Source organism: Oreochromis niloticus, linkage group LG12, assembly GCF_001858045.2.
Source record: "Oreochromis niloticus isolate F11D_XX linkage group LG12, O_niloticus_UMD_NMBU, whole genome shotgun sequence".
Classification (NCBI taxonomy): domain Eukaryota; kingdom Metazoa; phylum Chordata; class Actinopteri; order Cichliformes; family Cichlidae; genus Oreochromis; species Oreochromis niloticus.
This window is the reverse complement of record NC_031977.2, coordinates 20,556,494-20,580,373: the sequence shown is the minus strand read 5'-3', so window position 1 is coordinate 20,580,373 and position 23,880 is coordinate 20,556,494. Positions and strand designations below refer to the sequence as shown.

General features: G+C 38.3%; 3 protein-coding genes across 9 annotated transcripts in view; all 3 read left to right on the top strand.

Moving 5' to 3' along the window:
* Positions 1 to 1,418: 1,418 nt before the first annotated feature.
* Positions 1,419 to 3,679, top strand: LOC100690557 (putative defense protein Hdd11). The gene is made up of 5 exons (XM_003446106.4): positions 1,419 to 1,685; positions 1,996 to 2,108; positions 2,531 to 2,640; positions 2,807 to 2,871; positions 2,958 to 3,679. Exons 1-5 carry the CDS (start codon positions 1,493 to 1,495, stop codon positions 3,065 to 3,067), a joined length of 591 nt encoding a protein of 196 aa, XP_003446154.1. The 5' UTR covers positions 1,419 to 1,492; the 3' UTR covers positions 3,068 to 3,679.
* Positions 3,680 to 6,344: 2,665 nt separating this feature from the next.
* opn4xb (opsin 4xb) lies at positions 6,345 to 15,106 on the top strand. The gene is made up of 9 exons (XM_003446105.4): positions 6,345 to 7,282; positions 9,036 to 9,169; positions 9,289 to 9,492; positions 9,625 to 9,796; positions 10,601 to 10,762; positions 11,400 to 11,507; positions 11,650 to 11,821; positions 12,042 to 12,188; positions 12,358 to 15,106. Exons 1-9 carry the CDS (start codon positions 7,116 to 7,118, stop codon positions 12,763 to 12,765), a joined length of 1,674 nt encoding a protein of 557 aa, XP_003446153.1. The 5' UTR covers positions 6,345 to 7,115; the 3' UTR covers positions 12,766 to 15,106.
* Positions 15,107 to 16,422: 1,316 nt separating this feature from the next.
* The window catches only part of pdlim5a (PDZ and LIM domain 5a), a 64,912-nt gene continuing 57,454 nt past the window's right edge, over positions 16,423 to 23,880 (top strand). For 6 of the 7 annotated variants that reach the window (XM_013271893.3, XM_013271892.3, XM_013271891.3 and 3 more), the window contains exons 1-2: positions 22,106 to 22,239; positions 23,087 to 23,309. In XM_013271893.3, coding sequence (XP_013127347.1) covers positions 23,211 to 23,309 — 99 coding nt within the window. In that variant the 5' untranslated portion in view covers positions 22,106 to 22,239; positions 23,087 to 23,210. Of the gene's footprint in view, positions 16,560 to 22,105; positions 22,240 to 23,086; positions 23,310 to 23,880 lie in introns of those variants that run through there. The other variant, XM_019366035.2, reaches the window with a different exon arrangement.

The following is a 23,880-nucleotide window of genomic DNA, read 5'->3' as shown; positions in this document are numbered from 1 at the left end:
AATTAATACATTTTTACATGTTTAATCTCATTATTAATATTAAACAAATGCAGCTCATCTTGACCGAGTAAAATGTAAATTAAGCAGGTGAGAAGGTAAGTGAGCATGTATAGTGGAATAAGACTTTCTCAGAAAGTGTGAAACCCAAAGCACTTTTTTATGTACACATAGAAGAATACTTTAAACTTTTATTATTACAAATGAAAGACTATCCCTCAAGTATAAAGATCACACATTAACTTAAGAAATTTAGTTTTAAATTCTTTATGTTTGATACTGTTTATGTATGCATTTGTTTCTTTTTTTATCTTTGACGTTAAGAACATTTGAGTAAAACGCTGACAATAAAGACATCTTTGTCAACTTCATAGAAGCTCAGTTCCAACTCATTTTAAGAAAAACTGAAAAAGATCAAAGGGGTTGTATAACACTCTAAGCTGATATAAGTTTTTGCCTTGCAATTATTTGCTAATTATAACAGCAGCACTTTTGTTTAACACAGTGTGTATTTAACATCTTTTTAAACGTCTAAAAGACAAGAGGAAATTGGTTAAGGTGATCTTATCATTATCTCATTATTCATATTAATAGTATTATTATCATTTATTATTTATTCATTTATTATTCATTTGTATACCAAGTAAATATTATATACCCAAGTTATAAAGTACTTTTCTTTAGTTTCATAAAGTTCTTTTGAATTTATTTCTAAGATAAAAATATAAAAGCATACCAGTTTAAAACAAAAAACAAACAAACAAACAAACAAAAAATTGGGGCATGTTTGTGAAGAAGGATGGGGTTTACATACATGCTCTTGTTCGGCTCTTTCACTCTTCTCCTGCTGTCATAAGTGTTAAACCTATCATGTCAAGCATCACAGGATGAGCAGGTGTCCCACTAAAAACGAGACAGACCCGTATTCATGTTCATTTCACACCAACAACCTATTTAGAATCGCCAAATTTCTTGGCAGCTATTTCTGTTACCTGTGAAAAGCACTTGAAACACCAAGTGCAAACCACATGCTCCAGCCGGCAGTTCAAACCAGAACTAGCTCACTGTGAGGTGATAGTACTAACCAGTGCAGCAGTGTGTCACTGTTATTTATAAACCACCAAACTTTATTTTTATTTCAATTATACATATATATATATATACATGTATATATATAAAATAAAAATGACAGATTTAAAAAAAATGGCCTCAAACATTTGACACAGCTGTTTTTAGTATTTTTATGTATTTGAGAGCACAAAATTTGTTCTGCCTTAAATAGCGGAAATATCGCAACATCTTTTCAAGAAATCATGTGAGCTTTGTGAGAGAGAGCATGATTAAGTAAGTAATAGCTATAGAAAATTTAATTTTTTCGGTTGTGTGACTCAGCAGGAGTATTTCTGACTCCATCCCCTGACTCCTTCCAGGGTGTAATCACACGCTGCTTGCTTCATAGTTTTGTTTGCACTGAGATTTCTCCTCATTCAGCCTGATGGAGCTACTTCGGCCTGGGTTGCTCATGTTCCAGATGTTCTGTTTTATTAACGGCTATCCCAATGGTGCTCCCTCCGGTGCCTGTGAGGATATGTTACCTCGCCACTCTGGAGTGCTGCCTCAGCCTTCACCAGCACCCTACACTATTCTCACCAATGCCAGGGTGTTTCAGCCAGGGAAGCCCATTACAGGTAAGATGCTCTTCACTTCTTCTAGAGATGAACATATTTTTTTTTGTAGAAGTCTGACAAACTTTATAAACTCAACTCTGCTTCGGATTTTATATATTAGGAAATATATACATATACACATATACATGTATGCATATATATACATATTTTTTTAGGAAAAAAAAATATATATATATTTTCTTAAATTCTAAAAAACTACAATATAAAGAGTTTATCCATTATTGATCGAAAAATGTCATATTTGAAATTATAAACTACTCTTTATTTTATATATATATAACTAATGCAGTTTTTGTTGTGCTAACTGCAGTGACCATCGTTGGACCAAAATACAGAGGAGTTCTTCTGGAAGCTCGAACAGGTGGAGGCCTCAATGCTCTGGGGACGTGGCAGCGCCCTCCTCCGGACACTAAATTCCTTCAGGTGCATTTTTCAGTTAAGCCCATGTTGAAACCTGAGCTGCAAATAGTCATAATGTTGTTACAGATGCCAAAAGTACAATAAATAAGATTGTTCCCAAAAAAACAAATGCTTAAATAAACTGGAAGAAGGCAGCATAAAGGTTCTAGGTTTGAATCTATTGGCCAAATGGGGCCTTTCTCTGTGGATTTTCTCCCCATGCTTGTGTGGGTCCTCCCATAGTCCAAAAACATTGGACTGTGGGACGACTGGATTGGATGGGATGGGATTGTGAGCATGAATGGTTGTCTGTTTCTCTTTTTCTGCTCGCCCTGTGATAGACTGGTGACTGGGTGACATAACACTGGATTTGATAAGTAGAAGAGAATATATGGATATAAAACAGGAGAGTAGAATTAACAGCAATTTCCGATTATTGTTCACAGTGCGCGCATAATCCTCGAGGTGCTGTCACTCACTCCAACACCAATCTCAAGGGCAACAGCACCGTTTACAGCTGGATACCACCTAACTGTGCAAGTCCTGTCTACTTCATGTAAGACAAATATACTTTATTAGATTTTCTGTGTAGATCCAAATTGAGCTTTGTATATATATATATATTTTTAGGCTGTACAGTAATGGTTTGTCTTTAGCAACTGAAGCTTTTCAAAAGAACCAACTGCAGTGTCTTAGCATGGTTTTTGCATTTGGTTTTGCAGGGCCACCGTAGCTCAGCAACGCACAGTCTTCTGGGTTAATATAAGGTCCACGGATCTGACCAGAGGTAGGTACAGCCTGGTGACAAATCAAAATGCAAAGTGCAAAGTGCAAAATGTGATACTCGTTCCTTCTCTGTCTTCTGCTTCTCAGGAAAAACAGGCGACCTTGATCTGGCAGTAGGTGCCAGCGCTGGAATGGCTGAAGGCAAACCTCTGCTTCCCTTAGTGATATGTTTTCTGATTTTAAACATACTGGCATGAATATAAAATATGTTCTGCAGTCTTCTTGTTATATATATATAATAGCATGCAGTCCTATGGCTACATATCACATCTCAGTGAATTTTTCTTTAGATATGTAGCTCATATATATTAATGCAGCCCCCATGCTTGATCATATATCAACTGACCTATATCTACAGTGCCTATCCGTCATAGACATAAATGATAGATATACCTTCATTGCAAATGCCTTGTTTGATCTTGTTCCCAGCTTTTATGAGGTGTGTTCTGTCACATTTAATATAAATCTATAAAAGAAAAATCACCCCTCCAAAAATGCATTAAAGGGTTTCAAGACTAAGGTATGAATATGCCAAGATATGGCTGTACTGATGAGTCACTCCCTCTTCTATTAATACTTTATTATTGTATAAGGAATTTTAAAGCAAGTATGATTCACGCCTATTCCCTCATTGTACTCAATGCACACGTCTCAGCTGTAATATATACTCTAAAAAATATTTGTTGCTCACTCTGTCATTGCTTTTGTTTTCTGTCACTAGACTTTGATTCTCTTCACATATCCTGTGTATCCTAATTGTATGTATGCGTATTTACCGAACCACCCATTTCAGATAATAAAATAGTACATTAAAGTGTGTTGTGTTATTTTTATTGGAAGAAAAAAATACAAGCAGAGTGATGAAAAGAGGAAAAGACAGTGTTAGAGACAGAGAGAGTGAGAGAGAGTGCGGCATAGAGTTCAGCTGTTGTGGTTTGTTATTGATCGAAATTCATTCCACTTATTGAAGAGCTTGTCATGACCTGCTTTTTTCACATGGTTTGATCTATAACTTAGATTTCCAGTCCTGCAGCAGCTAACACACTAAAGGGGCTTAAGACATGCATTACACATGGCTCGCATTTCAAGCCTTATATAATATCATTGATTCCTATCTGTGTACTTGAACCAGTCCTGTGTTGGGATGAATAAATGTTAAATGTTAAATTATATTTTCTGTTTGAATATAATATCTATGGAAGCACACATCTCACTATCATCACTTACAATTCTAATATCGCTGTTGATTAATCACATGCGCATTTAAAAATCAATGTTTATCACTGTGTTTATGTTTAGAACATAATTAGCATTTAAATGAGTTGTCTTTGTAGAGAAAAAATATTCAGATGTAGAAGCCAGCAGCAAAAACATAAATAAATAATAGATAAGAAAAAAAGTATATAATCATGTAATAGGCCAAAGCTCCCAGCTGATTAAGATTGTTCTAAGTATCCATGTCTTAAGCAGGAAAACTGGGACAGGGTAATAGACCTGATGGTTACCCTGTTCCTGATGCTTTTTTCTTTTTTACTCTCTACCATAACCTATTTGCCTTTATGTCGTGAAGTATTGAACTCCAGCTGACTCATGTGCCTGAGGTTGGAGCCGTGATCAGAGCGTCAGCACCACTCAATAATAATTAGTCTCTTTCCCCTCTGAGCCAAAAGCCGGCTATATCTTTAACGAGAGATACAAGCTTAGGAATTAAGCACCGGTGCTACCAGCTGGTTCAATAGTCTTCCATTGTTCAGATCACACTCTACATAGTCCACACCGCTGATCTTTATTCAATTCAAATGGCATTTTGAAACAGAGATTCTCCACATACAGCAGCCATTATGAAGATCACCTTCCAAAACTGCCCTGAAATAGTTGTTCTGAAGCGAAATAAAAACCAGTCTATCTATCTATCTATCTATCTATCTATCTATCTATCTATCTATCTATCTATCTATCTATCTATCTATCTATCTATCTATCTATCTATCTATCTATCTATAAACATAAAAAACAGATGATGTTATATAACTACCTGCATGTTCTTCTCAATGTGTATTTAAGAGACCACTCCACTAATTAAATGTCTATTTACTCTTTTTATTGTACAGTATCTTGTACAGCATGTCTTTATTTTTTAATAAGTCTTTAGCTTTTCAAAATAGCACGACGTGCAGTTTTATTGCAGGTTTGGTATGCAGGTTTATTTCATCTACACAGTTAAAATCCAGTATTTTGTCTCTTTTTGTTTTTGTTTACAGATTGCTGGGGGCAGAAATCTCCAAATCCAGTATATACAAAATATATGTAAATCTAAAGTAATAGTAAATTGTAGTAGTAGTAAGAGATATTTTAAACTGCGCGTCCGTATTGTGTTGATGTGCAAACAATTATGTTATAGCAGCGGAGTCAAGAAGACAGACAACGGTAAGCCCTGATAATCTCTGCCATGTTTAGGTCATGGCATGCAGTATATGTATTCACAAATACATATACATGCCTATATGGCCAGATATGACTGCAGGCACATGGGCATGCACAACAACAAGAGACATACACATATAAGTTCTTATTGTACACAGATCAAACACTGATCCACATGCATGCACAGAGTACAGATTAAGACTATCCCTTGCCGTAAGGGCTTAGTTGACATCTCTGTCTAAGCTCTACATTCTTTGCCTCCCTCTTTGCCCTTCCTCTTCTTTTAGCAGTACGTTCAGCACCATAAAAAGCAATAACCATCTGATGGTCTCTTCTGACCTGTGTACTTCTGGCACTCATAAGAATGCACAGTCCCTATTTGCTCCATCAAACTGATCTGATGAACTGAGCACCATGTGAAGTTAAGACTTTCTCGCTGACAATTTGCAGTCTTTCTCAGTGATACGCAATAACTGAGCAGTAGCTGGAATGAATTGCCAACATTTCTCCAAATTAGTAACCTGTAGAGCTCAACTGGAGGTATAAATATTTGAAGGTCTGTGATTTTGTCTTCAATAGCCTTCATGTTGTGCTCATTGGTCGAGGAAGATGCCTATTAGTTTAATTCTGTGAGTGATCCTACAGAGTCTGTGCATGCCAGACTCTGTAAAATCACACAATGAGGTCACTGCAGAGCATGCATCATTTGGATAAACACACGCACGTCAGTATTGAGCTTGCGTGACTACTCGCATCCATTTAAATACGGATAGACTATTCTGCATAGTAATGGTTTCTAATGACTTGCAGTACCAGCTGGAATCAATGGTTGTGAAACGTTACATGCACTGTGCGCTCATCTAGTTTGCAATGTCTGATGCATTTCCGAGCTCAGACGGCTTTTGGTGCAACTAGTGGATATGTTTGTTATGTAAGAACCTGGTGGTTAAAGGGTTAGCGCTCAGGGCTGGGCCATATTACATTCAGGATGGGTAGGGCATGCGAGAAAGAGGAGAGAGAGAGAGAGTATGACAAGGGAAAGGTTGAGAGAGCAACACAAAGCTCCATGGGACAGTGAGGGAGAGGCACATTTACAGAGAGATGAGAGGTTAGAAGTCACTAGTTCACAAGATAATGAGAGACTGGCTACTGATTCAGATCTTGGTGGACAGCTGGTGCGATGGCTGAAGAGGCTGCAGGCTAACACTGAAAGCGAAACAAGTGTGGGATTTAACAAGAATATCGGCAGCTTGCTACAACAACAGGAAATACTTGGATACAACAGGTGAAAGGCACAATTTTCAAGCAGACCTGCAGCAAATAACAGAATGGACGTTGCTTCAAAGTACATTTGGAGATAACATCTGAAAGGATATGGACACCTTGTGTCTTGCATCATATACCACTGGACAAAGAAGTAGAAGAGGAGGTGTTATATTTTCAGTGCTTTACATTTTATTGCAGATATTTTTTTGTAATTATTTCCAGATTGGTAGTGTAACCATATCATACTGTGCAGCTCTTCCAGCTTTCTCTCCCAAACTAATCATATGCACTTAGTTAGATTCAGCATTTCATAAAGTGGGGATCACCTGGTTCCTCTGATTTAGTGCATCGTATACAATGGGAGGTGTTGAAAACATGCAGCAAAGTTCAAATTAATCAAACCTCTAGATCTAGAAACTGTATACATCTCCAGTGCTTCTTTTTGTGCACATGGTGCAACTATGGATGTTCAGCATGAGCAAAGTCAAGTTAGTTACAAACTAGTAGATGTAGCACAGCCCGCCAGAGTGACAGTTCTGATGAGGTGTTTGAATCATGTGGTCCACTGAGAGCATGGAGCCAGAGAAAGCACACAGCCAGAGAAGCTTCTTCAACAAGGTGGACGTGCCTGATCATGTTCACTACATTGTGGCTTCATTTGTCTTCATCATTGGGGCACTGGGCATCACTGGAAACTCTCTGGTTATGTTTGCCTTCTACAGGTAGGTATAAAACTGGCTTGTTTATTTAGATTTTTGTTTTTGATAATTGTTCATATCCCTTTTTTTGTAGATAATCTGAGCTCTTACTGTGTGCAAGATGTGATGATCTCTTGTATGAACTCTCTTATACTGCAACTCTTTATCTCTTTATCTGTACTTATGAAGCAAAACAACAATAAAGGTTAAGGGTTTTGACAGTGCATCAAACAAATTAGTGATTACAAGTAAAAGTAATCTTTGCATCACAGTGTCCAGAAGGCAATCTTAGCTAAGCTGCATCAAATTAAAAAATGTTTTTTGAAAAATCAAATGAACCACACACTACACACTTCATATAGCACTATAATTATATGCTGCATGCACAAATACCTGAAATTAGATTAATGGTTGCATAAATATATATGGCATTGAAATAAAAATCCAATGTACCATAGAGTTCAAGTCAACCATGAAATCTACGCAGGCCATTTACTGCCATGTAATACAACAAGTCAAAAGTAAATGACACCTGTTAATGTTGCATGCCACTGACCGATCAGTCTCGTAACATCACAACTGTAAACTTTCTTATAGAAGTCAAGGATGGAGGGATGTGTTATGTGTTGTGTTGTGTAATTCAGAGTACCATTTAAGTTAAATGGTACTCAAAAACTGGGTCAGTGTGTGCGTGTGGTGCTGGTGTTCTGGGGATTGTCACAAGCTTTCATACTCCTCTGTCCATCATCACAGACAGATTAGATGGATTTTCCATTGTGTTGCTCTCATAATTTGTGTTTAGTGAATCAGAAATGCACATGATGTTATGGGTTCCAAGAAACACACAACACGCACGCACACACACACACACACACACACACACACACACCTAGAGCTTGAATGAAATCTCAATCAATATGATGATTTTTTAGGAAATGCTTTATAATATGCACACACACATTCAATACTATTCAATACTACAGTACTGTTTGCAAAGGCATCAACTCAAACAAATTGGGTGGAATACGTTTTATTAAAACTGCAGGAAAAAAAGTTAAATTCAGGATAAACAGGAACAAAAAGCTGTGACGGAAGAAGACAGCAGGTCAATATCCTGGGTAATCAAGCTTGAATACAGGTACACCAGTTCACACATGGTCGAATAGTTTAACAAAGAGCTTGTCTCTGATCAATGTTGACCATTAAACCGTAAAATTATTTAATTATTTTACATTGAGCTTTACATGCAAAGGAAATATAATTACATGTGGAGTAGGCAAATGTTTTCAGTGTTTTGGACCTGCCAAAAATATTAATAAATAAACAAAAATAATTCTGCATATTGAATTTCCAATGGTTTGGTGAGATCCTCATCCTGCACCTCTTCTAAGGTGACCTTTGAAAGAGAATTTAACCAGTTAAAACGTGGACTTGCAGTTGCAGAAACTGGATTGAAATACCATTTGAACCAAACGAATCTGCATTGATTTAATTTTAAATATGACTCAAACAGTGTTTTTCGAAAATTAGTATATATGTATAATAATTAGACGATGAAATTAAAAAATTATTGTCATTTTAGTCATCTGAGGGGGGAAATTAATCAAAACACATTAAATATAAAATCTCAAAAATTACTGCTGTATTTGAGGACTTTATTTTAGCTTTCTGATCACTGCGACAAAGCCTCAGAATAATTAATGTTGTCATTTTTAATGCCACTGTGCTGTACAATATACGATTTTCCATACATCCTGTATGCTTGTGTGCTTTGCAGCAGCAAGAAACTTCGTAACTTGCCAAACTACCTCATCATGAACTTGGCAGTCAGTGACTTCCTCATGGCTTTTACGCAGTCCCCCATCTTCTTCATCAACTGCCTCTACAAGGAATGGGTATTTGGAGAGATGGGTAATTGTCTCCTTTGTGTTCTGATACAAAGTGAAGTGTGTGTGTGTGTGTGTGTGTTAAAGTCATATTTTTGTTTACAAATTTTTACATTCAGGTTGTTGATGTGTTGTTTCTTGCAGGATGTAAGATGTATGCATTCTGTGGTGCCCTGTTTGGCATTTCCTCCATGATAAACCTGCTGGCCATCTCGATTGAACGCTATCTAGTTATCACCAAGCCTCTGAAGGCCATCCACTGGAGCTCGAAAAGAAGAACCACTCTTGCCATTCTCGTGGTCTGGCTTTACTCTTTGGCATGGAGTCTAGCTCCTTTAGTTGGCTGGAGTGAGTCTCCTCAAACTGCATGTCTTTTGACTTCTAGTAAACACAAGTCCAGACTAGTGTTTTAGTATTTTATTATGATTACTGAAAACTACTGCTTTCTGTGATTTAGACATATTTTATTTTCACTTCTAGGCTCCTATATCCCAGAGGGCCTCATGACATCTTGTACGTGGGACTATGTTACGTACACGGCAGCCAGTAGGAGCTACACAATGATGCTGTGCTGTTTTGTCTTCTTTATCCCACTGGGAATCATCCTTTACTGCTATCTTCTAATGTTTCTGTCTATAAGGAAAACTGGGAGGTATTACAGATCTTGTGTGTTTAATATGCTGCGTGCTTGTATATTTATAATATTAGATTCTGATGTTGTGTGTGCTCCTGATACACTTTGTATCTTGTATCTTATTATTATATCTTGTGCTTGTAAATGCACAAGCCTATTCCTAAAGCATATAGTGCACTGCTCCTCCACCTAAGCTGGAAAGATACTCAGAAAAGGATTTATGATAAGATACAACTGTGTTTTCACTAAAATATGGAAATACTTCAAGATAACCTCAGTCTTACACACTGTAGTGTTGGAGGACAGTTAATTTGGATTTAAAACATCTGTTTTACCTCATTATCTACCTCCTTTTAGTTCAAAAGAGGCATCCATTGTGTTTTTAAACATAACAATTGCTTGTGTTATTGACCTGGAATGACCATTTCCATCTAAGCAGCAGGTGCAGTGAACTTCATGCTTCAGGGAGAAAGGCAGATGTATTGAGTGGGCAATTTTTTTTAAGACACTATCAACAATAAAGCAGAAAATTGGTGTTTAGAAATTAATCAGAAGGTTTAAAAAATGCTTATTACTTATAATTTGTGGGAACAATAGCACTTTGTCAGATGACTGTAGTTATACTTAAAGAGAGAGTTACATCCCCAAAGAAAACTGAGGTTATTTATGTGATACTGCAGTTTTTTCCTCAGTGCAGATATTCCTAAAAGATCTATCTTCTGCAATAATATTGTGCATGGAGCAGTAGCCATGTAAAGTTAAAAAGAAGAAATATATAGTATAAATATATTTACCACGCTCTCCATCCTGCTCTATTTACAGGGAAGTAGAACGTTTGGGGACTCAGGTGAGAAAATCCACTCTCATCCAGCAGAAATCTATCAGGAGCGAGTGGAAAATGGCAAAAATTGCCTTTGTCGTAATCGTGGTCTACGTCCTCTCCTGGTCTCCATATGCCTGCGTCACACTAATTTCTTGGTCTGGGTAAGAGAACAGGAACAACTAACACTTCACTAGAGATGCAGTGGTGGTGTGCTGTATGGGAGCAGTTGTAAGCACAAGATTTTAATAACTGAGCAAATATTATTCTGAATTATTAATCTTCTCCATAAATAAAGTTCAGGCATTTCTTCACATAAGCAATCACAAACAAAGCTTCAGTATAATTCAATGATATTTGCCTCTGTGTTTGGATTTTTATCATTACATAATGTTGTGTCAGTAAGAGGCCAGTATTCCCTGGTTGGGTTACATACAACAGACGGTGAAGTTGCTCATTTGCCCTGTGCTTATCACAACATTCAGTAAACCACATGTCTACCCTGGGACATACATTTGGTTATGCAACTTTGAAATCACATTCTGCTCATTCAAAGGGGAAAGGTAGTCACACTTGTGCACACACACATGCACACGCGCGAGCAAAGATGATCAGATGGACTTAAGCGACCCTCTTTAGCAGCTGGCACATGTTGGTTAATCCCTGACCAAATATGTCCCTTAATTATGTTACAAAACACGAAAGAGAAACTGGAACTTTGCAGCGGTCATTTCTGATTCTGTGATGTCATGCAACAAACGAAACCATCTTTTTAAAACGCTGCTGTTTTGTCTGAACCAGCCATGCCAACATCTTGTCGCCATACTCCAAGACAGTCCCTGCAATAATAGCAAAAGCCTCCACTATCTACAATCCTATCATCTATGCTATCATACACAACAAATACAGGTAATTAATGATTCGGTAATTTCATTTTAAAGTTTCTTATAAGCCCCTGTGTTGTGCAGCACCAATGCATTATCCTAAAAGAAATGTTACCAACATGTAGCAAGCTGGAGTCTAAACGAGTGCATTGTTCTGCGCTGTACAGGATGGCACTGGTGGAGAAATTTCCCTGCCTGTGGTTTCTGTCTCCCACTCCTCGAAAAGAATGCATCTCATCCTCCATCAGCGAGTCCTCTTTCAGAGACTCAATCATCAGCAGACAGTCGACAGCATCGAGGACCCACTTTATTACTGCCTCCTCCAACCTCTCTGACGTGGTAAGTTAGGTTAGAGTAGATTTTATCTGGCTGTTGTTTAAGATGCCCAAAAAACAACATTTCTCTTATGTTGAATATCTCTCTGCTTATCTAAAATAATAAATATGAAGTATTAATAATCTTAGCAAGATGCAGGTGGAAATTGGACTAATATTAGCTTTGAATTATGTTTGGCATCTACTAAACTTCCTCAATTTAATTAATTTTTTTTTGCTTGCAGTTGTTGAGGGATGTGGAGATGGAGCCTCTGGGCAGGAGGTCAGGCGATTCCTTCAGAAGCATATCATCACCACACAGTCAGTCCTGTAAGAGGTCCTGTAAAAAACAGTTAGACCGGAAGACAACCAAAACCCACAAAGCAGAGAAGGTGAGAAAACACTGAAGAAAAAGTGTGAAAGTGTGAATCAGAAAACTCACAATGTTATCTTTTATTCATCTGCGACTTGCCTCTACTTGCCCGCATGTAGTCAAACATCACACATCCATGATCTGAAGATGATTTTCTCATGTATGTGTTTCCTTTTTGACACTCCCAGCATCCGTCTGTCATGAGTGAACCATCAAGGACCTGCGATCACGAGCTGGTTTCCAGTTCTCTGACCATCGCCGCTCTCCCCCTCCTAGTTCTTACCAGGAGGCGCAGCCACAGTCTGACCAGTGCGATTTCAGATGCCTGTGGCGAGAAAGGAAGAATCTGCGATAGGCTGAACAGCCACAAGAGCGATTCTTTTGATTCCCTGAATTTTGGAAAAATACCACCCACAGGCCCCAGATCACCCCAGGGTGTTCCTCGCATCATCGTCATCAGTCCCACCACTGAAAGCAGCCTCATTAACCAAGACAGTGTCTCCTTAGAAGACAGCATTGAGTCAATGGAGAACAATGGTTTTGTCACCCTAAACTTTTCATCAGAAGTTTTTGAGGCACTTGAACTACTTTCTTGACCAACTGGACTACTGATTACACTTCCACTGGATGTTTCCGGATTAATACAAATATACATCAAACTCTTTGCTACAGGCCAACATTCATATTGGCTATAAACATATGGAGTTATTCAGCTCTTATGTATGCGTGCCCCTCTACTGCCTAATTGACTGCACTGCAAAAAGGAAAACTTGTATGGCAAATGAAACAATAAGCTGATTCTGGTATGCAGTGTGCAGTGTTCATCAGAGTTTGGCACGGACAAAGGACCCCTAAGGGGCAGCAAGCTTTTATTAGATCTTTCAAAAATGACAAGTGCAACTACATATTTTCAAGAGCTTGGGGCTAAAGCTTGACAGGCTGAATTTAAGTTTATCTGTGCAAGCAAAGGTCCATGCAACTGTGATGTAAACTTTTGAACTGAAACAGAATTCATTCTTTAAGCCAACATCATGGATTCTCTTCTGGGCACTGAAGAGAAGCGTTAGGGATAGTTCCCTCCTCCTCTTTCCTCAGGACTAGGCAATATGTGCAAAAATGTAACCCAACAAGGCAGCAAATCAAGAGCACTGATTGTATGTCTGCTTTGGAAAAGGAGCACACATGAACAAAAGAAGTCGTTTTTAGTAGGTTTTCTTTTTGGCTTTTATTACCACAAAGAATTTGACAGCACGACATCTTGTGTTGTAACACTAATCCGTTAGGTCATATGGACCGCTTGAGCTTTTTCACTGGCACAGAGTGAAATGAGGTCATTTCTATTATTCAAATACTGAAACTGGGTCAAACGTGTCTCATAAAACAATGACATTTTATCAGCGCAATATTTCTCTACATGTTTAAATACAGTATCTATGCCTGTGCACACGTCATTTCTCAGAGAGAGTAAATGATTTATGTGGTGCGAGTATATGACGTCTGCTTTATGTATATTTTGCCATTTGATGCTTGTGCATCTTTTGGTTTTGTAAGTATAGAGCTGTTTTGAAAAAAAAGGAGGACATGCTGGAGAAGCACTTGTATTTTAATCAATATAACAAGAGTGGACATTTAAGCTGATGCATCTGGTGATGATGATTATCTGTAACAGCTGGTCTAAGCTTAGTGTTAGTCAAAACACCTGAATTAGTAGGCAGAAAACTAATATTGACGATCATCCAAATCATAAACTACTTTCAATGACAGCCCTTTAAGACACCTTTAAAGGACAAATTTCTTCTTCTTCAGCAGGTGTAATGGCAAATAAACTATCATTGATTGCCAGTGTCTGGCAGGAAGAAAGAAACACAAGAAACAAACACTTGAATCAATGAAACACTTTAATCTCTTTAGTTTGCCTATAAAGTCCACAGAGTTTATCATTTCATTAGAGAAGCAGCGTGTGAAGGTAGGAAAGTAAAAAAGAAATGTTCTGATGTTGAACCTGAATGCACACTGACCTTTGTGCTGCAGCTCTCATCTGGACAAGCAGAAAAATGCAGAAAAACACCTGCACCAATGTCTCACTGAAGGTCACTTGTGTTATTATGGGGTTTTTTTACATTACACCATAATAATAAATGCAGAATTTCTTTCTGCTCGTGCTGATATGTACAGTTCTACCTTTAAAATTATTTTAAACAAATGAAAGTGCCAGATGACATGAAGGGAAGCATTGTACATGTCATTAGCTACGCTGTTATTAAGCATCCACTAAGCATTAAGAGTTATATCTGACCCAGACACTGAGGCTGACCATTCCTAACATCTCTGAATTTTTTTCCACTACTTTTTTTCTACATGTCTGTTTGTCACTTCCTATCATTTTAGTTTGACAGCTAACAACACAAAGCGATCCAAGTCCACCGCACTCTTAATGCCCTTGAGCTTTTAAGAAGAAAGTATTTTTTTAGCCTAGTTTGGAACCACAAAAAGTATTGTATGTGTTAAAATACACTTGAATTTTTGTGTCAGTTTTTATGCCAGTGGTGACAAAAATCACACAAAATTAAATGAAATCATGCCAACAAAGCATCATCACTGCACCCTCTAATGAGTAGCGTTTGTTTACTTTTTAGCATTACTTACTATTTCTTTTTTTATTTACCCACAACAACTTTAAATATGTTTCCATGTTTTGAACTACTGATGCTATAATATAATGTGTGTTTCATGCCTCAACTCAGCTATTTTATTTACCACTTTCTATTCATTTTGTGCTACTGTAATAACATCTGCAAAATTTGTATTTATTGTCTGAATTTGTGATCAGTTAAAAAGAGTCTTGGTAGTGAGAGTTGTGGCACTTTTACGGTGTGTAAAGTGTTTGGATTCACCAAATCATGTAGATAAAGTTAATAAACCTGTGTTGAACTTCAATTTAAACTGCTTTTCTGTGACAATAAAAGATTAAACAGAGTCTACAGCTTGCACACTGACCTGTGTCAGTGTGCAGTGGAAAACTAAATAAAATATCCTGATTGTTGTGGAGGTTTTAATACAGCGTGTAATAGAATAAATGGATCTGTTACAGTTAGGCATACTTCCGCCTTTTATTCTCATTTCATTTCCTTAAAAATTGATTCTTGACAATGAATGCAAAAGGAGCTAGTAAAATTTTGAAGGCCTTCAGAATGGTTAGAGGACTATTACTTAAGATCACTTAAAAAATATGGAAAAGTTTGGCTCCTTGGAAGCAAAATATACAGAAATGGAGGGCGGATCATAAAGAAATAGAGTGTTCATATTATGCTGAGTGTTCATCAGTGTTGGGGTTGCATATATATTTTGACAATATCAGTCAAAATGCTGAAAACTTTAGGTCAAATACAAAAAAACATTCCTTCTGTTACACGAATTATATGTAATGACAGCACACAACCACTGGAGGGAAGCAGACAAATAATCTATGTTGGCTTTTGGTTCAGCGTCTTCATTTTTCCACATCCTTAGAAAGAAGCGTAAAACAAATACAAGACTTGTTATTAACTCAGTCACAAATAAAATGTCAAACTCAGGGTAGGACGCCTGAGTTTGACTGCCCGAGAGGCTACTGAAACTAGACAGTATATTAGCCTGTTACCATGCTATCCTACATACTGATACTGTTTCCATGAGATTTAATTGTAGGGGAGGACCCAGTCAAACTGTGTGACTGTATATGAGTTTTGTGTCATCATACCTGCTGACAGATGTGTCTCGGTCTGTGGCATGACTGTGTTCATATTTCACAGAAAGACACAGAGAGAGATGACATCATCATTCAAGAAAACGTAAGCGCGTGCAGTGCGAGTAGGCTGCTCCTGACTGAAACTGGAGATAGCGACAATATAACTAGTTAACAAACATAAGTGGTCTCTGGTTTGTCATACCTTTAGGAGTGTGGATGCGCACTGTCTTTAGCCTCTACGACAAACCCAAGTCACTGACAGGGTGACGGTGTGGCTTCTTTTTACCCCACATTGTGTGAAAGTTGGTTTACATAATTAAGGTAATAAATAATTAATTTACCACAATAATCAATTTATCTTCATGTGTCTAAGGTTTCTATTAAAACGGAGCTTAACGCAGTCTTGCTAGTAGCTTCTTGAATAAGTGAGCAAGTGTGACCGAGTAAAAGCACGTGTGCGAGTTAAAACGAGCTTTGCAATCAGGAGGCATGAATTTCACGCCGCGTTGAACCAACTGTCCGGCTGACTGCGTCATCATGACGTCGCTCCATTGGGACCTACCTCACACAATGAGATGTCAAACACACGGAAAACTGGCCTGCAGCAGCACACTGGACGGAGCACAGACTTCCAGCAGGGGCGAAAGACTTTGAAGCCACAGGGTGAGCCGTGAACACCTGTTTAATAAACTGTGAATGCCTTTTTGTGCTGATGGTATTTATTTATTTATTTTTGTATATGAAGCCTATTTAGTTTTATTTAATCCTAAGTTTTGCTGTTCTTATTTGTTGGACACATATAGAGGAAAAGTACATATTTTCAGTTGTAAGCTTGTGTCACGTTTCAGGACATGAGATGAGGTGGTCACGCACTGTTTTACAGTCTCCATGGTGTTGTGGTAATTTGCTTATGTGATGTATTTTTAAAATGGTACACTGCACTATAGCTGTTTAATTTGTGCTGTCCTAAGAATACCAGAAAGTGAATCCCGGGCATGATTGCAAGAAACATAAGGAGGGAGGTGTAGTATGTGCATGGTGGCGAGGGGAGGGGGGATGCAGTATTGATGTTTGGTGGTGCTTTGGTGTGTGGTGAATGGAGCAGATGCTTTGATCTTCCCTTGAGACCCTGCTCCTTGCTCCTTCTAAAGCTCTGCCTCTGGTCACAGATATATGGGCAGGGATAGCAAGCCTAAAGCTACACAGACTCACTTTTTAATATTTACTTCTCTTATTGTGAAGGTCTGTTCTAACAGAAAGCACATCCTAACCTTAACCAAGTCTTAACCTTTGGCAGGAATTACCTAAAGTCACGGCCTGCCAAATATGTCTCAATTTTCCACAAATGTCTTCACTTCCATAGCGTAAAAGTCTTAGTGATCATCGCAAAGTTACACACAACCACATCCTGCATATTAAATAAGGGTTTTGATTCATTTAAATGATCGTGTAGCTTTAAGTTCTTCAGCTTTTGCCATCTCCGTGTAACCTTATCTGCCCTCCTTCACTTCTTTTTCTTTGTATCCTGTGTTTATTTCTTCCCTCTTTCACTGCAGTCAACACAGAACAGCTGCTGTCTACTAGAGAGGAAGGAAGTAAAGCACTGGAAAGTCTACTCAGTGCACCAAATATGCAGTGCATGCGTGTGTGTATGTGTGTGTATGTGCATTTCTGGGTCTGATGTGTGCTTCTGGGGTTATGGATGCATAGCTGCCTAAATGTGGTAGGAAGCGCATCACTCATGCATAATTCATTTTATCCACCAAGGCCTGTGTCATGACATTGAGGTCATGATATCATGAAGGCTGTCCGAAACACTGACGAGCTGTCAAGTCACAAAACTTTTGACATGTGGGATGGAAATATCATGCTCAAGTATTTCTCTATTACAATCCACACATATTAGAGGAGATACTGCAATGGTTCAAGCTGCGCTGACCTTTCGTATTTCTTTCAGCTTATTGTAAAATACTGCCATGAAGTGTCTGATATGTATAAATAAGAGGAAATTATTAAAAAAAAATGTCCATCAGCAGACATTAATCATACTTTATTTTAGCTAATTTCAATTACAAATTTGGAAGTAGTGTCACTTAAAAGTTGTATAATTCTTTCATTATTTTCTGAGATGTTCCCATATTTTTATTTCCAGTATAAGGAAGCTTATTTCTGTGAAGGTAATCTGGTTTTATTTAGAACAGTATTTGAACAAAAAGAAAAAAAAACCCACTTGATTTGGTTCAGCTGACAGTCTTACCAGCTGTGAGGGTATCATCAGCTTGAAGGAAAGCTGAAGGTTTATAAATGTCCTCATTGAAGTTCATACGAAACTGGCCATTATGTTTGATTCATGTGCAAAAATGGAAATGTATGCCCGAGCGTGATGCGGCACAAATCGTAGTGTCCATCACTCTACCTCGGAACAGGAGGTGACCAGAGTAATCAAGAGCAGCTGATCCCAAAAATGTTAAGTGGTGCATGGTCTGTTTGAAATTGGTGTATTGGTGTCCCTGAGGCAACATTACACTTGGCTTTTAAATGCCTCTCTTTTATTGACCCAGACTTGACCCAGGCATTAAGGAGTTCTGCGTGTACATTTGTGGTCTGAGAGAGCGAGAGAAGGAAAGTGTGTGTGTGGACCTGTGTGTTCCTCTCAGTTTATCTTTCCTAGGATGGACAATCATTTTGGCTGAGCTATCTGAATCCCAGTGCGTTTGTTTGTCTATTTCTGTCTGTCTGGTCAGAAGGGAGGAATATTTTCCACTGTGAATGTAATCAGTTCTAAACAGTGACTCGCTTTAGACCGACGATACGGGCTTTTCACAATAAGCTCATAAGAGTTCAGGCTGCTCTCTATTTTTCTGTTTTTTATACAAAATGCAACTCAAACCCTAACTGTGCATGACAGTACAGAAATGGGTTGAGGGGATTAGTTAGGCTTATAGCAGTCTGGAAGGGTCAGACTGATTAAATTGCTGAGAGACAAATACTGTTCATATTAGAAAAAATGTCAATAGTGTCATCATGCACACACCTCTGAGTGAATAATTTGGATATGGAGTAATCAGTGTAACCGTTTCTTCCTGGATTTCGAGCTACAAGTGCCCTCAGAAATATAAAAGTGAACGAAAAAAACAAATTTTACACTAAACAAAGCTGCCACAAGAGGGTTATTTGTGTATTTATTCAATTCTTACAAGGTAGAAACCCATTTTTATAGAATAGTATTACAGTTCAGTATATAGAGTTTTTATAGTGTGTTCACTGTAAATCTGGGCATTTTATATTTGACGAAAAAGAGCTTCAAACTAATTTATAGTTAATGGTATTCAGACCTCTGCTGACCCCAGTTTGGATGAGAATCATTAGGTTTACACACAATAGAGATTTTATGTATGTTGTGTCCTTTGGGGTTGTGTGCATGTGTGTGTGGGTGGGTGGGTGTGGGCAGCAGCTGGCAGACTAGGGGGTGGGTGTCCCTCTTTTATTCACATGGATGATGCATTAAATGTCATTTAGAAGGGCAGATTATGATAGCATTAAAGGGTGGAGCTTGTCTCGGTGTGAGCATGTGTGTTTGACTGCAGGCTGCTAAGCTGTGATCATTAAGCATGTGGAGAGGTGAGCATATGGAGACTGGAATAGACCATTTGACAGAACAAAAGACTGGCAGGGTGTCTGAGGTTTCGTGCTTTAGCCCACTCACTATTGTTAGTGTTTAATATTATTATCCTCTAGCTCACAAATCCCCTTTGTTCTCTCTGTTACAGTTTTTGACAGCATAAGCAATTGATCTTATGTCTTTAAACAGTGAGTTAGACTGATGGGTCTATATTTTAGAAAGTATATCTCCCTGGGGCTCAATACCATTTGTCCTGTTACATGAGAATGGGACAGTGATACAAAGCCAGTGAAATAAACTGATTTTTTCATTTATTTTTTTTATTTGGTAGTAAAGAGGTTAAAATGGCTAACCTAAAACACACTTTTGTGTTGTCATACTGTAAAGTGCATACATGATCTGAGGGTTTTTAATGAGAAAGCAGATTTCTTTAAAAAGTAGATTAAAAGTAGTAAAATGAGCAGTACAGTAATTATTAAGCATTGGTTCCTATAGTGGCTGTAAGCCTGCCAAATACTATTACCTTACTAGAAAGCAGTTCACAGTCAAGCCATAAAGAGATTTTAAAAAGCACCTGCACAAATGGTTTTGAGCCTTGCATGAAGACACTGGTTGTTGCTCATTGTTGTGGTTGATGCTTAGCTTGCAGTCATAATCAATCTGTCACAGCGCTGATTTGTTGCCTACTTTAATGCCCAAAACACACCATGCCTTCATCTGTGGGCAAAGAATCTCTAGCCTTTTCCTTCATGAGTGAACTTTAATGTTAAATATGTTGATAGAAGGAAAAAACCAAAATGTGTTTGTTAGTGTTGATGTGGCTGATTGTTTTAGGATATAACACTGGCTATTTGGCAGTTTGCACTACTTTAGGTCTGGGAAAACTTTATAGAAGGCAACATTTTAAACAAGGACTTCCTGATTATTTGTGTCATCTTACTCATAAAGATGCTATTAGTTGTTTTCACATAACGCCTGATCAGCCATCTGCATTAAAGCATAAAGTAAACACAGTACCTTTAGTAATTAGATTTACTGTAAAACTTAGGATAGGTCTAACTCTATCAAGAAGCTTCAGCTCAGCAGTGGAAACAAAGTTAATGACTCTTCCATCTTTGGTCCTCCCAGGAAAAGCTGCTCTTTTGTTACCTAGCTGTACTGTAGAGGTATGCGCTGTCAATGTGGGAATGTTTATTAGCAGGATAATGAAAAGCATCTTGTTTTTATGTGCGATTCTGTTGTATGTGTTTAACGGCATACTATATGTGAAATGTTAGCCTGTTTACTCCATTTGGTCTATTCATCTGAGATATCTACACTTTTTTCTTTTTCAGTCTTTTAGACCCTTTACGCCTACACTTTTCCATGCTGATTTTATATCCAACAGACTTGAGACTTTTTCTCACGCTTCAGCTTCCCTCCTCTGCTTTTAATGTTTGATCATTTTTCTTAAGAAGTAATCTTTTGACTCTGGCCTATGGTTGCTGTATCTAGCGCTGCCACAACCAGAATTATGAGTTGGCAAGATGTGCTGACTGTGTGTGTTTGGTCAAGGCCAAGAAAGGAATGGGATGAGTTATTAATTGAGCCACTACTATGTCAGTATAAATATAAAGTCAATATTGATCTGTCTGGGGTAGAATAAGGGGGCATGGACAAAAGCCAGCTCGGAATGAGACAAATTGCCGCTGTCTGGACATAAATAATGGAGGTACTGATAAATAAACAAGTGGGAATGAGTGTGCTGCACTTAGGAGCTATATCGCTTAAGTATATAAGAAAAATGTTTATAACTATTTTCCAAAATGTGCTGAGATTATAGTATAGATTATGTAATTTAGTGCTCGGTTTGGTAAAGCTTGTTTGCTTAATTATTAGAGCGGCGGAAAGTTAATGCAGGTCACAGAAAACACTGTAGATTTAGAGATTTACAGATTTTTCCAAAAGCCATGGATGAATATCATAAATATACTTCTCTTAGATTGTTACTGATGGAATAACAGTGTTGCAGTTGTTAAACAACCATCACACACTGAGTTAAGGCGATCTTGACGTTATACAGTCGCCATTATTAAGTGACCCCTGAGCGACCTTTGCGTTGATGCCTTTGGAATGAATTCCCTAGTCATGATACGGTTACACTGGTTCCACCTTAAATGAAGCTGCCTGCAGGACTGAGTCCATGTTCCCAAAATATCTGGATGAAAGATAAACTGTCCCCTCTCCTGTGCCTCTTCTCCCTCCCCTGATCATTTTCTCTGTGTGTGCAGTGCTCCCACTGTCTTTTCCTTAATCCTCCACTTTGCTCCCTTCTTCTCCCCTCTTGTTGCTCCCCCCCGACATCCCCCCCGCCACCTGATTTTTTTTTCTGTTGTCTCCTCCCATACCCCAATCTCACCCTTCATGTTATCTCCACTCGTTCACCCCTCTTCTGTGTTCGTCTCACTCCACCCATGGGTGATTTCCCCTCCTCTTTCTCCGCCCTCTTCCCTCTCATCCTAACCTATACCCGTTCTCCCTCTCGCCTCCCTCTTTCCCCTCCTCCACCTTTCCCCTCCCCTCTGTCATTAACTAGTATATAAGAGCATCACATCCCTCTGTACCTCTCTCACACACACAGTGTGTTTGCTGGGAAGGGGATATTTCAGGGGAAACTAGGAATTGCACAGTCCACCTGCCCGTGAAGGAATTATTTTCCTCTCTGGAATTTCCATTAAAGAGGTACAGCATTTACCTTCATATAATAACAGCAAGAAATATGCTACTACTAACATTTAGGTGTATAAAGGTCTTCTGGTAGTGTTTCCTGAAGGGAACCGTGCATATTTTAAGCTACTGAACAACTGCAGCATTCTTCAGTGTATGGTGGTTTAAAATAACATTCAGTGAAGCATTTAACTCTTTTTTGATTGTAAAAATCCATGTTTGATATCTTTTTTGTTTATTTTTACTTAAAATGTGTTTATTTTTTTATACCGAATAAGTCTAAAAAGGTAATTTTTGGACATAGTTATGAATTTAGTTGTGAACTGTTTGAAACGATTTTCTGAACAGTTTGTTAAACAGTTTTATGTATTTTCTTTATCTTTATTTATTTAATGTTTGGCAAATGTGTAATGTGGAAATGTTTCTGCACCAATAATAAAACATCATAGCTGTGAGGCATGGTAGAGGGAGCATCATGGATTTGGAGTGATGTGCTGCTCTAAATGGCCTGTAAGCAGAAATTTTACAGTTGCATATGATGTCTGTGAAGGTTCTCAGTCATCCAGGTCATCGTAGTCTAAGGAGCTTGGAAAGAAAAGCGTCTGGACTTCTTTAAGTTGCTGACGTTTCACCTCTCAAAGAGAAGCTTCTTCAGTTCTAGGGTCAAATGGTGGAGAGTCCCAGATTTAAGCCCTGTGGGAGTATCCCCCCACGAGGCACAATGGACCCCCTCATGATTCTCTACCTGCATATGATCTGAACCTTAGGAAATGCTCGAGTATCTATCTATCTATCCAGCTATCTATCTATCATTGCTGCACAATAACAAATCTTTTTGCTTGTCTTTCATATCTTTTCCCAGATCTTGGATCCAAATCTTACCCCTCATCAAAGGCTAGTGATATTTTCATTGTCACTTGATCTGCATAATATATTCCGGCCATCAGCATCACTTGTGAGCCAGATCAACACTGAACAAGGAGACCATGACCAGCAACTACAATGTCACTCTCATAGGTCCTGCCCCCTGGGGCTTCAGGCTGCAGGGAGGAAAAGACTTCAACATGCCCCTCACCATCTCGAGGGTAAGATTAAAGTGCCCATACACACATACATACACTTAAATGTGGATGACCAGCATTGTCTTCAGGGTGATAAAACAGCATAGATTTATTTTATGACAACACAGGCACATACAGTCATTCATCTCAGAACTCTTGTGTTATTTGTACTATCAACATGTCTTTACTACCTTTCTTCATTTCTGTACCCCTCTTGACTGAACCCCTCAGCCACACCCAAGACAGCTCAGCTAAATCATATGGCATCTGTCATGTATCGACCACACATGAAACCTTTTCTCGCTTTCTTTACATTCCACTTCACTTTGAGTGTCTGTATTGAAATTGCAGCAATCAAAGTTCTGGCACACAAGTCTTGGCATCAATCCCTCTGCGTGAACAAGTAACTTGATGGTCCCTTGGTTTCCCTGCCTTTCAGTGTCTACTCGTAATATTACCTCTTATTGCCCCCCTCCCGTCTCTTCTGTTCATTCACACATCAGCGTGGCCACATACACATATTCACAGAGTATGCTTTGCTCATTACTGTAACTGGATTGTGATCTTAAAAGATGCGAATCCTTCCTAATGTTGT

Coding starts and splice junctions, on each gene's coding strand:
- LOC100690557 (XM_003446106.4), top strand. CDS start 1,493: ATGGAGCTACTTCGGCCTGGGTTGCTCATGTTCCAGATGTTCTGTTTT. Junction 1,686..1,995: donor GCCAGGGAAGCCCATTACAG/GTAAGATGCTCT, acceptor TGCTAACTGCAG/TGACCATCGTTGGACCAAAA. Junction 2,872..2,957: donor GTCCACGGATCTGACCAGAG/GTAGGTACAGCC, acceptor TCTGCTTCTCAG/GAAAAACAGGCGACCTTGAT.
- opn4xb (XM_003446105.4), top strand. CDS start 7,116: ATGTGGTCCACTGAGAGCATGGAGCCAGAGAAAGCACACAGCCAGAGA. Junction 7,283..9,035: donor GTTATGTTTGCCTTCTACAG/GTAGGTATAAAA, acceptor TGTGCTTTGCAG/CAGCAAGAAACTTCGTAACT. Junction 9,170..9,288: donor ATGGGTATTTGGAGAGATGG/GTAATTGTCTCC, acceptor TGTTTCTTGCAG/GATGTAAGATGTATGCATTC.